Here is a 13,712-nt window from a genome sequence, read left to right as displayed (position 1 = left end):
TCTGGGAAGGAGGAAGCCCATTCCCTCCAAGTCCTGTCCAGACACCAAAGAAGAAAGATGTGACCTGCCCCACCAAAAAAGGTACTGAGCCATGTGGCTAACATAGATAATAATGGGTTAATATAAGTTATAAGAGCTAATACAAAGCTTGAGCTAATGGGCCAATCAGTTTTATAACTTATGGAGACCTCTGTGTGATTTTCTTTGGGATTTATGGACTGTGGGAACTGGGCAGGACAGAAACCCCAACAAGCAGGCCCTCATATTACATGTATGTGTGTGTGTTGTTATCTATGGGGCAGATAGGTTGTTATTACTTTTCCTTCCTTATTTCTTTGAAGATTTGTGACTAAATCTAGTTAATAAAGTTAGGTCATTACTTCTGTGCCTTAAAATCACATGTTAACTTGCTACTGGGGAGGCAGGTGACACTAACTTCACCGTTCAGCTCCAGAAAACAGGTGGAGACTTAACACTTGTGCTTTGGTCCTCAGGGGCATCTGCAGCCTCAAGCCCATCACCTTCCACGGTGGGGTCCCATACTGCAGACTTGTTGCTACCTATAGCTTTCCCAGTATTCGGTTCACTCAATCAAGCCGAGACACGTCTAGCATTCCACAGTCCTCATTTTGCTGCAGGGGATGCCTAGACTTTGTCACATTCCTTCCAACTAGAGAAAACCAGTTGCACACTTGGGTGTCACACATCTGCATTCCCAGAGCGCTCATTGCTTACCACAGCATCACAGACATCACTGTTATTGTGGCAATATTCCGAGTCTTGAACAGGTCCAGAATGAAGACTTTCTGCTGCTTCAAGGAATTTAGCTCCTGTAGCTAAAATAACATAAATAAAACATGAAATAAAGAGGCAGGCAGGAAGTACCTATGGGGAAAACTTGGGCATACAACTCTTTTTTAAAAAAATTAATTTTATTTAATTATTAAAAATATTATTATCATTATTACTGTTATTATTATTTGAAGATAGTGTCTCATGTATCTCAGGCTGCCCTTTAACTCACTATGTAGATGAACATGATCTTGAACTTCGGGTTCTCCTTCCTCCACCTCCCCGGTGCTGGGATTACTGGCATGCATTACCATGCCAGGTTTGATGCTGGGGAATTGAAGCTATTTGTGTGCTAGGTGAGCTCTCTACCCATGGCACTACATCCTAGCCCACTCCCACAACTCTTATAGAACCTTCGATAGCCCTTTAAGTCCAGAAATTGAGGGCAGCAAGAACATCTTCAAGTGTGGTACTTATTCCAACTCTATTTACAACATAATTCTAAATTCAAGCTTTGACAATTTCATGCATTCCTCTAGTGGATTTTGATCACACTCCTCTCCCACTCCCTCTGGAATCTGTCTTCTTCCCAGCATGCTCTCCTCCTTTCATATCTGGTTACACCCATGAAGAAAATTACTTTTTCCCCGCCAGCAGCCATTACCGACTAATAACTCCTCAGCTAGAACCAGAGATGGATGTGATCTCCCACTCCCATGCTGGGATGTTGAAGGGCTGGGGCTTGCAGTAACCACAGCTGCTGTGAGTTCCTTAGTGCAATGGCTATGCCATGTCCAAAAGCTAGCATTTCACATCGTTTCCTCATCATCTGGCTCTCGCTCTTTTGCCCAACTCCCATATTGTTTCCCGGGTTTCTAATGCTTTAAAATGCTTAATGTAACCCATTTTAGATAGAAGCCTTCAAAATAAATGACATCAGCCTCATCGATGAGTGTTGACCAACTTTTCCTCCACTCAACTTTAACCTGTGAGTAGCCTTTATCACACTGAGCTGGGATCTGCGGAGCTTAGTGATTTGAGGGACCCACGATGCTCCAAAATGCCTAGGGGGCAGTGTGTGTGTGTGTGTGTGTGTGTGTGTGTGTGTGTGTGAAGGGCCTTGTGCACCCTAGGCAAGTTATATTCCCAGCCCTTGTCTGTTAACATCAGAGAAGATTCTGGAGTCAGGTTTGGTGACACTTGCCTATAAACCAAGATTAGGCTTGAGCCGGGTGGTGGTGGCACACACCTTTAATCCCAGCACTCGGGAGGAAGAGCCAGGCAGATCTCTGTGAGTTAGGGGCTGGCCTGGTCTACAAGAGCTAGTTCTAGGACAGGCTTCAAACCTACAGAGAAATCCAGTTTCGAAAAACGAAAAAAAAAAAAAAAGACTCAGGGTAGCTAAAGTCCTGGGCAAATTACTGTATATCTTCTCTAAGCCTCAGTTTACTTCTCTTGTAAGATATAACTGGGGATCAAAGAAATTAAATAATGTATACAATAATGTATAAAATGTATAAAAACCATCATAAATGCCCAGTACATCTTAACTATTATTGTTATTACTTCCCTGTCAAAGAAGGAGGCTATCCATTCGTGGTTAAAGGTGATTCTTTCCTGTTTCCAATGCCAGTCTTCATTTCCCCACTTCTAATTCACTGATACTCATTTACCATGAGCTATGAACTTAGAGAAACAAGCTGACTAGAATTGAGGCTAAAAAAGTTGTACGGCTGTGAGGCAGGGGATCTCCTGGGAGTGAAGTAGGAGTCTTATGTATGGCCCTATGGCATGTGTGCAGTAAGAGGCGGAGGAAGGCATTTCAGCTGTGAGGAGGTACGGTGGTCCTTTTAGCAGGTTGTCCTTAAGTGTTAGCCTCCTTCTTCCAGCTAATTAGACACATGTTTGCATAGCTCTCAGCTATGATGCTTCCCCCTATTTTCGTGTGTGAGCATGTGTATGTGTGTGCACGTACATGCATATGTGTGTGTGTGTGTTTGTGAGCACGTGTACACATGTAGACCCAAGGCTGAGGCTGGGAATCACTTCCATCACTCTCCCAGCTCACTGCTGAGACCGACTCTCTCAACCACATCTAGAGTCTCTACCATGGCTAATCTTGTTGCCTGATAGTTCTAGGGATCCCACGTGTGGTGAATGAATGAGAATGCCCCCATAGGGTCATATATTTGAATACTTAGCTCTAGCTGGCAGGACTGTTTGGAAAGGATTAGGAGCTATGGCTTTGGTGGAGAAATGTCACTGGGGGCAGATTTTAGGTTTTGAAGGGTACACTCCTCCTAGTGTGCTCTTTCTGCCTCCTAATTGTGGATCAGGATGTAAGTGCTCAGTTGTTCCTACCATCACACCTTTGCTCTGCCATCAGAGGCTAAACCTCGGAAACCCAAGGTCAATTAAATGATTTAAGTGGCGTTGGTCATGGTGTTTTGTCACGGCAATGGAAAAGTAAGACACTCTGTCTCCACCTTCCAAGGCTGGAATTATATAAGTGGGCCACCATGCCTACTAGACACTTGCATGGGTTCTGGGGATCTGAACCTGAGTCCTCACATTTATGTGGCAAGTACTTATACTACTGAGCCATCTTCTCAGCCCTCATGGTGCCCTTTCTCTGTTGCAAGGTGTGGATGATTTATCTTCAGCAATCTATAGTATAATATATTATAATATGGTTGTTAGCACAAAGGAAAGCTTAAACTTGTGGGACCTGGACATCTCCATGCAGGACTCTAGGGATTCCACATACATCACAGGACTAAGGGCCAGGCTGGATCAATATATCCCCCTTCCATAGGGCCTCTGTTGAGATGCAGACTGCCAGGTCCCCTCAGGCCAGCTTCCTCTGAATCTTTCATTGGGACTGGAGACCTGGGAACCTGTTTACTTAAAGCTTCTTAGGTGACCATGATTAGTGACAAGGGCGCAAAAACACCAGGACAAGTATATTATTGAATCCATGATTGTCCTTGATCTGGAATGAGCCATCCAAATGTTTCTGGATAAGGTACATGGGTAGGTTGAAGGGGCTTCTTCCAAAGCCAGGGAAGCTTAAGGTTGCTCTTCAAGATGCTGTGACTCTACATGGCTTCCGGTTCAAGTTAACAGCATAACCCTCGACATAAACGGAAAACTGCCATTCATTAGAGCATGCCCTTGATCCCAGAGAAACCCAGGAAAAACCACAGCTCAGTAGCATGTGATCTCTGGCAAGTCACTTCTCTGTGCTTCCATCTCCTTTCCTGAAAAATGAAGCTCATAGCTAGAGCCCTAGTGGTGGCTACCATGAGCATCACGTGAGTCAGGCAGACTGCCTTGTACCTCGTGGTATCTCCACCGGCTTTCTGAGAAGGCTGCACTGGCTGGTGCAGGCTGCTGCGGACCCTCCTACACAGGGTCCGAGCAGGTGGTGGGCAGGGGAGCTGTCAGGGCTAGGAAATCAAGGGTTCTGTTTCCCTTAGTGGGTGTGTCCAGTTCAAGACAGATGCACATCACAGCAGGCAGAAGAAAGGTCCCATCAGGGGTTTGTGCGTTTGGACTTCATTCTTCCTTTGTTCATGTCAATTATTTTATGGTGTAGATATTATCTCCATAACCACACTGTCACACTACATTTCTTGAAGATAGGAATGAAACTTTCTATCTGATAAACACTAATACACACATAGCCCTGAAAGGCAGAAGCATTATTTATGATAACATCCTTTTCGTGTCTAGCTAAGTTTACTAGGGACTGGGATGAACTTTTGAATTCAAACAGCAAAGATTAAGGATGCTTTGTCCAGGTAGCCCTCTGAGAGTCTGGGTTCATGGTCACTGAAATGAAGATTCCAGCCATGGCCAAGGTAGCTGCTTCTGGACAGGTTCCTGAGAGCCAGGGACGGTTGAAGTCCTTGGGGTCTGTCACTGACATGTCCCATCATCCCCCACAGAGTCTTGCTTGCTGGTGAAATCAGTAGTGTAAGCCCTTGCATTCATCATGCGTAACACTAATGCAGTCACCAGGATCTTGAGGGTCCTCTCCCTTATCCGGCCAGCAGTACCCTGACCTCTCTGCTCATCTGTGTTAATCTCACCATCCTCCAAATGTGAACTTGCCTCTTCAGGCTTTGGCCACCCTGCTATCTTTCTGTGTACGGCTGCCATGTAGTGTCTGTTCCTTGGAGTTCTTAGCGTCTTTCCTCTGTCATCGTTTCCCTTTGCATCAACCGCGCTTGCCTCCTTCAGTTTTGCGTGGGGGCTCTGTCCCAGCTTTCTCATCTCCAGGCACCAGCCTAACATGACACCCCAAAAGTCCTCACTGTCACAATATGAGCAAACCCCATGTTATATCAGCATTTCCTCATGGCTTCCTGCCTTCAGGAGCGGAGCCTTGAACCCATGTTCTTGGGCATTGAGGACGTGGACATGCCAGACACAACAACCGAAGACACATACTGCGTTTCTAGCCGGCTTTGGTGTAATTCAGGATACAGTGGGAATCATGGGCCGAGCAGCCCTCAGGTGTACTTTTTCCAGGTATGGTGAGTATTTAAAAGCCATCAGCATAAGAGGCCTGCTTTGGGTGTCATACAGCGAGTGTCCCTACCATGTGCAAATGGTGGGGAAATGTTTGGAGAGATAAGCAGAGTGGTCCATGTGCTGTGGAGAGAGGTGAAACTGAAGACGGGAAGACAGTGAAGAACAGACTGACATGAATGCCTGTGTGACCACCTGAGGACATGTGATGTCCTTGCTGCCACCAACGGACATGCCTGGGTCCACGGCCCTCTGCAACCAGGATCTATATTGATGTCTATAGCCTGTGTTACCATCAAAGGCCAGGCCAGGTGGAGGCTTGTGGTCTGGGCCACCACTTGAGATCATGTTAATGCCCAAGGGCAATGCTGCTTCTGGGGCCCTACTGATCAGAGAGGCCTGTGCTACCACCTGAGGCCATGGTAACTTCTGGCTTGGGCTGCAGCTGAGGACCAGCTGTGGTCCAGCTACAGTTGGAGTCTATGTTGATGTCCATGGCCCGTGTTACCACCAAGGGCCATATGGATGCCTGTGGTCTGGACCACCATGGAAGCCATGTTGATGCCCAAGGGCCATGCTTCCACTGGGGCCACACTGCACTGTTGCCTGTGCTGAGCTGGCCCTGTCCCTCACTGGCCTAAGGAGAACTGACTCTAACCCTCACCAGCCACCCCAGTGGAAAAGCTGGCACCACCCCTCATGGGAGAGCTAGCCCCAGCCCTGGGCACAGGAGCAGGAGAGCTGTCTCCTAGGGCAGGGGTGCAGGAGAGGTGGAATCCCAGACTGACTAACACAGCTACCACCCAGGCCTACATCCAGGGCTTTGAGCTGACCCACTGCTACTCCATCTATGAGCTGTTGGAGCACATGAAGGGACTGGTCCTACAGAACCATAGCTACAGGATCTCCATCACTCAGGACAATAGCAGACATCTTAGAGGAATTCAGTGATGGTCCAGTGCTGATGGTGTATCAATGGCCAACAGCTCATTGCAATGAACACTTGCAAGAAAAGCTATTTGGGGACCTGGAGAGATGGCTCAGAGGTTAAGAACATTGCCTGCTCTTCCAAAGGTCCCGAGTTCAATTCCCAGCAACCATATGGTGGCTCACAACCATCTGTAATGAGGTCTGGCGCCCTCTTCTGGCCTGCAGGCATACACACAGACAGAATATTGTATACATAATAAGTAAATAAATAGATATTTAAAAAATATATAATTATCTTTATATAAGGGGTCTGGAAAGCCCTCAGAGAGCAAGTGACACAAACAGGGACCTGTGGTGGTGGTGGCGTCTGTCGGCTAGACAGGCAGAAGGAGCAGAAAATGCAAAGGCCAAGGAAGAAGCTGTGCTCCTGTGTTCTAAGAACAGTGAGCGGTACCTGGAGAGGTGTGAGCGAGATGGCTGAATAGCAGGTTAGGTCAGGGCCATGTGGGGGTGGATAACATAACTGTGTTCATCTTGTAGACATTGGCAAGGATTTTGGCTTGTACCCTGAGACAGGAAGCCAGAGAGCTGGCATAATCTGGACTTATGGTTTAACCAGAATGGCTCTGGCTGCGGTGGGGAGACTCTGCTGTAAGGGGCAAAGGTGGACGTGGGAAGCATGACTGCGTCCATCCCTGACTAATTCCTAAGTAGGGCGCGTTCCTCCACCTCTAATGCTGCCCCTGTCGAGATCCTCTACCTGTCCTGCCCAGGCTTTGTGAGAGCATGGTCTCCCAGTGTGCAGTCCTGTCCTCAGGCATGTCCCCACGTGAGAACAAAGAGAAGTTTGAAGGCCACGGTGTTGTGCTACTTGTCTATTAAGTCTTCCACGGCTCCTCACTGCTCATAGACAAAGTCTAAAACCCCAACCCCTGCTCATGAGGCCCTGTGAGGTCAGCCCTCCTACCCCCGCTCATACACCTAGGACTCCAGTGATGCCCATCTGTGCTCACCATCCAACCCCCTAACAGATGCTCCCATGCTCCCTTGATCTTTGAATTTGAAATGTAACCTTGCCTTCTGCTTCTCTGAATGACAGACAAAGCTTTATTATCGCTCACCTTACTCCCTAAGAGCCAAAGAAAAAAGAACAGGTAGGAAGGGCCCAAATGCTTCTGTGTGCTAGCATTCTGTAACCAAGGACCCTGCCAAGCTGGCCTTCTCAAGACCTGCTGTATTGCCAAAGCTGATTGACCTTGAACTGCTGATCTTCCAGTGCTGGGGTTGCAGGCTTGTACCACCACACCCAGCTCCCTCTGAATTACTTAATGGAAGCAGAGTCCGTAAAAGTGCTTAAGGGTATTCAAGAGGTGCTGTATTAGGTGAGAACTGTTCTGTGTCCTTTTGTCACTGTGGAGAGTTATGTCTGGATCCCCAAACAAATCAGACCTCATCTGCACTGGTATCTTACCTGGACCCATTTGGGGCTGTAAGGCTGAGGCCTCCATGGTTCCTACAGGGCCCAGTATTGTCCTCAGTCATGTACACTAAAAAACCCCACTAGCCAGGTCTGAGTATGTCTCTTTCCCCAGTCACTCGGAGACGGAGACTCGGAGCTATTCAATCCAAGCACTAGCTTGTTTACATCAGAAGCAGCAGTGGATGGACAGACAGACACTCTCCTACTTTCTGGGGTGTGTCTCACCTGCAGGCACACGGGAAGCCAGTGCCCAGCCATAGACTCAGAGGAAGGAATTACACTGAATGATAAGTATAATGAGGCTGATAAGTCCCAGGCCTTCCTGCCAGCCCTGTTTAATTGTTCTTATCTTTCTTTATTCCCTGCACCAACCTGCAAGGAACTGAGATGATCCCTGTCTTGTGCATGAACTCAGAAAGGCTGATAGCCTGGCCAGGTCCCACACTCTTCAGCTAATCTCAACAGAAGGAAAACTAGGGCAGATGCGTGTTTCCTCCTGAAAAGTGCTGCTTGCTCCACCAACAGCCTGGTGGGACTGACCAGGCTGCTTAAGATGGGGCATGATCTGTCTCTGATTAGCAAGATCCCCAGAATAACCCAGAGTACAGGCTCACCCACTGACTCAACACAAACCTGGACCGCCCCAACCTGCCTGGAACACACAGCAGTGGCAGCTGGGCCCAAGTCAAAGCTTTCGATCGCCATGACAAAATACTGGAGCTATAAACTTAAACGTGGGAAAGCTTTCTTTTGGTCCCTACTTCCTGTCCATGGTTGGTTGGCACTATTGTGTTGGGCCTGTGGCAGCATCGTAGACCATAGCTGAATGATGGAGGAGGTCTGTTTGCCTTATGGTGTCCAGGAAAAAGCAGAGAAACAGGGCCCCAAGATCCTCTTCAAATGCATGTGTTCAATGACCTAGCTTCCTTCTGCTAAGCCCACCTCCTGAAGGTTTCTCTATTTCCTAATAGAGCCAGGGCTGGAGACCAAAACTTGAAGATGTAAATCTTCAGGGGACATTCAAGATCCAAGTTATAGGACCCCTGAGTGAGAACAAGGCTGGTGCCCACGGCATCCGGGCAGCGACTCAGAAATGAATGAGCCCACTCGATGAGCTGTCTGAAGGGCTACCAGGGTCAGGTCACAATAGTCAGTAAAATGGTTAGTCCTAGTTCCCTAGTGGTCCCTGGAGCTGCTGAGAGTCAGCTTGGTGTTGCACCCTCCCAGCCTCGAGGGTTCTAACTGACAGCCAGAGCCTGCCACATCTCCCATGGAGAGATTTCTGATCGAGGCCGAGCTCAGCCCTGGCTCTCCTACAATATCAGAGGCTGGGTGGGCACAGTCAGTCAACAGGTAGAGTGCCAGTAGTTAACTGAATCAGGCACAAACAGGCACACACACACACACGTGTACACACACATACACCATGCTATGCACTTTCAAAGTATCTTTTCTTCAGCTACAGCTTAAAGCTTTTGTGGAAAGAAGTCTTCAAGGATATTCTTTGTGCTTCACTGACAGCCTCCTCTAAGCAGAGAAATTGCTACACAAACAGCAAGAGGTGACGCTAAAACAGACGACCACCAAGGTGTCTCACAAGAGTTACTAGCTGGCATCACGTTCTGTGTGAGTTTTAAGCTATTTGGGCAAAAGGAATATGGTGTGACACATTGTAGAGCCCAAGGCCACTATGACAAAGGAACATGTATGTGATGGAGAGGTGGGAAAGATGGAGGAAGGATATGGATTTGTTTTTCTTTTTTGTGGAGAAGGATACAGGGGTGAAGGGTGGACATGAAAGGACCGGGAGATGAGTGGGGTTGGGGTGCATGACGTGACATTCTCAAAGAACCAATAGATATGTTATGTGTTTTATGTTATATGTTTTACATTATAAAAATCATCAGTGTATAACTTTGCAATGGTTAGGCACAAATGCCAACACAAAGTTGGAAACTTGCAAAATAAAAAGACAGCCTGGTCAACAAACGATGCTGCCAGACTGGATCTCCACCTGCAAACAATGAAGTCAGTTTCCTATCTTTTACCTGTTCAAAAATCAAGTCAAAGTGGACAAAAGGTCTTAATTTAAAACTGGAAATGCTAAAACTTCAAAAAAAACCCTTTAAATATCCTTCCAGACATTGGGGTAAGGAAGAATAGAACCTTACCAGTTGAAGAGAATCCCCAAATACCAGCAGATAGGACAACATGAAATTAAAAGTTTTCACACAGCAAACGATCACAGAGCAAGTACTTCATAGAATTGGGAGAAATTCTTTACTAGCAACAGTGCAGGACAAGGGGTTAATATCCAGAATTCACAAAGAATCACACAAATTAGGTGCCAAGGGAATAAAACTGTCAACCAACAACTGGACTTATGAATTGAAAGACAGTTTAAAAACAAAACAAAATACACAAGTTGGGCAGTGGTGGTATACACCTTTAATCCCAGGAGATACGCCTTTAATCGGGAGATAGAGGCAGGCAGATCTCTGTGAGTTTGAGGCCATCCTGGTCTACAGAGCAAGTTCCAGGACAGCCATGACTACATAGAGAAATCTTGTCTCAAAAAAAAAAAAAAACCAAAAAAACCCAACCAACCAAACAAACAAAAAACAAGAACAAAACACCACAAATGCCTAAAATTGTTTTTAATTTATAAATAAATATTTTATAAATATTTTTAGTAAAAGAGATGGCATCTTACTATGTTACTCAAGCTGGCCCTAAGTGCCTAGACATAAAAAGTCTCAGGCCTTCATGTCCTGAGAAGGCTGGACCACAGGTGTGCATGCAGCCCCATGCCTCCCAAGATTTTACCTGAGAATGTAACCATGATTACATCCCTGATGCCCAGTGGAGTGCCTGGTGCATTGTGGGCACTTAACAAATAGTGAGTTGCGTTAAACTCCATAAAAGAAAGACTGCAGAGCTGATCTCTAAAGGAGGTGTCGGCACACACGCGCGCACTCACCTCCAGATGATTGAATATCACTGCCGGGGCCACGATGTTGTTCATCTTCGCAGCTTTCTGGATGATCTGTTCTGCCTCTTCAAATCTCCTCTGGGATATCAGCCACCGGGGAGATTCGGGAATAAACCTAGGATTTATTTGCAATAGTTCATAACCTTTTATAACCACAGGATTTGATGTAAGCAAACACACAGCAAAATGGTCCTGGGTCATTTTAGTTTTGCAAATATTCTAGTTTTAATCAGCACACAAATTCCATTTCTAGCATGCAGCATGGCATTTCAATGAATCTATATCAGACCTCTGGGCAAGCTCGGGACAAGCTCTGACTGTGCTAGCTGAGGCGGGAAGACACCTGACACAGCTGACCGAATAAAAGGAGAAAGTGCGCTGAGCGCCAGCTCTCTGTGCTCTCTGCTTCCTGTCTGTGCACACAGTGTGGCCAGCAGCCTCGAGTCCTTGCTCCCACGGCCTCCCTGCAGTGATGGACTGTACCCCAACCCTGAGCCTGGGCAAACCCTTCCTTCCTTGTCAGGTGTTTTGTGACAGCAACAGGAAAGGTAACTAATCTGGAGCTTCTCTCGGCACAGAGTTGTGTGGAGCGTGGCCTGCCCTTCCTTACTGACCCTCAGCCTGGGTTCCATTGGAAACTTCCAGATAAGTCAGCATAATATCTAACTCTTACAAAGCTGTCTTTCCAGGATTAGTAGGTTAAGAGCATGGCTGCTCTTCCAGAAGACCAGGGTTCAATTCCTGGCATCACATGGTCACCACCAACTATTGTGACTCCAGTTCCAGGGGATCTGAGGCCCTCTCCTGGCTGTCCCAGGCACTGCATCATATGGTGCACAGACAGACATGCAGACAAAGCACCCATATGTATAAACATTTTAAAAATTAAGTGATCTTTTTCTCCCATTCTCTTGGGTAGGTAGAGTTAACATAGTAAAAATGGCAATCTTACCAAAAAACAATCTACAGATTCAATTCAGTGCCCATCAAAATCCCAGTGAAATTTACAGACCTTGAAAGAACAATACTCAACTTCATATGGAAAAACAAAAGACCCAGAATAGTCAAAACAATCATGTACAACAAAAGAACTTCTGGAGGTATCCCAGTCCCAGACTTCAAACTCTACTATAGAGCTGCAGTAATAAATACAGCCTGGTATTGGTATAAAAACAGACAGCAGAATCAAAGACTTGGATATCAGTCCACACACCTGTGAACACCTGATTTTTGACAAAGAAGCTAAAAATAAAAAATGGAAAAAAGAAAGCATATTCAACAAATGTTAATATCCAGTTATGGCAGCACCACGTAGAAGAATAAAAATAGATCCATATCTAACTCCATGCACAAAACTCAAGTCCAGATGGATCAAAGACCTCAACATAAAAACAACCATACTGAACCTCCCAAAAGAGAAAGTGAGAAGTACACTTGAATGCATTGGTACAGGAGACCACTTCCGATATATAACCCCAGTAGTACAGACACTGAAACAGTAAATGGGACCTCCTGAACCTGTAAAGCAAAAGGACACGGTCAACAAGGCAAAATGACAGCCTACAGAATGGGAAAAGAACTTCATCCAAATATAAGAAGAACTCAAGAAACTTGACATTCAAAGAAAAAATAATCCAATAAAAATGGGTTACAGACCTAAATAGAGAACTCTCAACAGATGAATCTCAAGGACTGAAAGACACTTAAGGAAATGCTCAACATCCTTAGCCATCAGAGAAATGCAAATCAAAACAACTCTGAGATTCTAACACCTGTCAGAATGGCCAAGATCAAAAACACTGATGACAACTTATGCTGGAGAGGATGTGGGATAAGGGGAACACTCCTGCATTGCTGGTGGGAGTGCAAACTGGTACAGCCCCTTTGGAAATCAGTATAGCAATTTCTCCAAAAATTGGGACTCAATCTATCTCAGGACCCAGCAATACTGCTGTTGGGTATATACCCAACAGACACTCAATCATACTACAAAGACATGTGCTCAACTATGTTCATAGCAGCCTTGTTTGTCATAGCCAGAACATGGAAACCTTGATGCTCCTCGACCAAAGAATGGTTAAAGAAAATGTGGTACATTTACACAATGGAGTACTACACAATGATAAAAAATAATGACATCTTGAAATTTGCAGTCAAATGGATGGATCTATAAAGCACATATTGAGTGAGATGACCCAGACCCAGAAAAACAAATATAGTATGCACTCTCTCATAAAGCAAAGAATAATCAGCCTACAGGCCACAGTCCCAGAGAACCTAGACAACAAAGAGGATCCTGAGAGAGACATACATGGATCTACATAGGAAGGAGAAAAAGACAAGATCTCTTGAGTAAATCTGGTCACAGGAGAGGGTAGAATGGGAGAGGGGAGGAAGTCAAGGGAGTTGAGAAAAATATATAGCTTAATACAAACAATAAAAAAAGAAAAAAATTAAGTGATCTTTCAAACCCCAGTGAAATCATAAACAAAGCAAAGCAAACAAGGAAAGGTTATTATTTTTTTCAAATACTAATTCTTCCTAAACCTTCATATGCTACTCATTCTCAAATGTTACTGCTGTAAAACCACAGCAGGCTGGGAGATAAAGGAAGTGGCCTTGGAGGAGGCCAGCTGAGCCATCCCCTCAGAAAAGACTAAGGGGGACGCTTGTCAACTCCCGTGGCTGCATGGCAGCTACAGAAAGATAAAGGTCCTTCTAGCCAGTTTCCCAGGCAACTGTCACAGGGTGACCAAGAGAATCAAACTGTGAATGCCACAAACTGACCAAAGAAACCTTTATTATGTTAGTCATGTAAGCAGGTGGCAATTGAGCAGTTAGTAAAATAGGCCATTTCTAGAAGACTGGATTTTGACAGTAAAATCAAGATGAATTAGGAGAGAGGAAACAAATAACAGGGCAAGCAGTCTCCTTTTGTCCTGTTTAAATATGAGAGAACAGAGAAATTCTGAATGGGGGCTG

At 45.7% G+C, this 13,712-nt stretch overlaps 1 protein-coding gene across 5 annotated transcripts in view; it reads right to left on the bottom strand.

The window, feature by feature from the left end:
* Positions 1–13,712, bottom strand: part of Slc22a4 (solute carrier family 22 member 4) — a 64,256-nt gene that overhangs the window by 8,464 nt on the left and 42,080 nt on the right. For all 5 annotated transcript variants that reach the window (XM_087910626.1, XM_087910627.1, XM_087910629.1 and 2 more), the window contains 2 exons: positions 10,719–10,845; positions 736–836 (listed from right to left, as the gene is read on the bottom strand). In XM_087910626.1, coding sequence (XP_087766752.1) covers positions 736–836; positions 10,719–10,845 — 228 coding nt within the window. The remainder of the gene's footprint in view (positions 1–735; positions 837–10,718; positions 10,846–13,712) is intronic.

Source organism: Myodes glareolus, chromosome 9, assembly GCF_982192425.1.
Source record: "Myodes glareolus chromosome 9, mMyoGla1.1, whole genome shotgun sequence".
Lineage (NCBI taxonomy): Eukaryota > Metazoa > Chordata > Mammalia > Rodentia > Cricetidae > Myodes > Myodes glareolus.
This window is presented reverse-complemented; position numbering and strand designations above follow the sequence as displayed.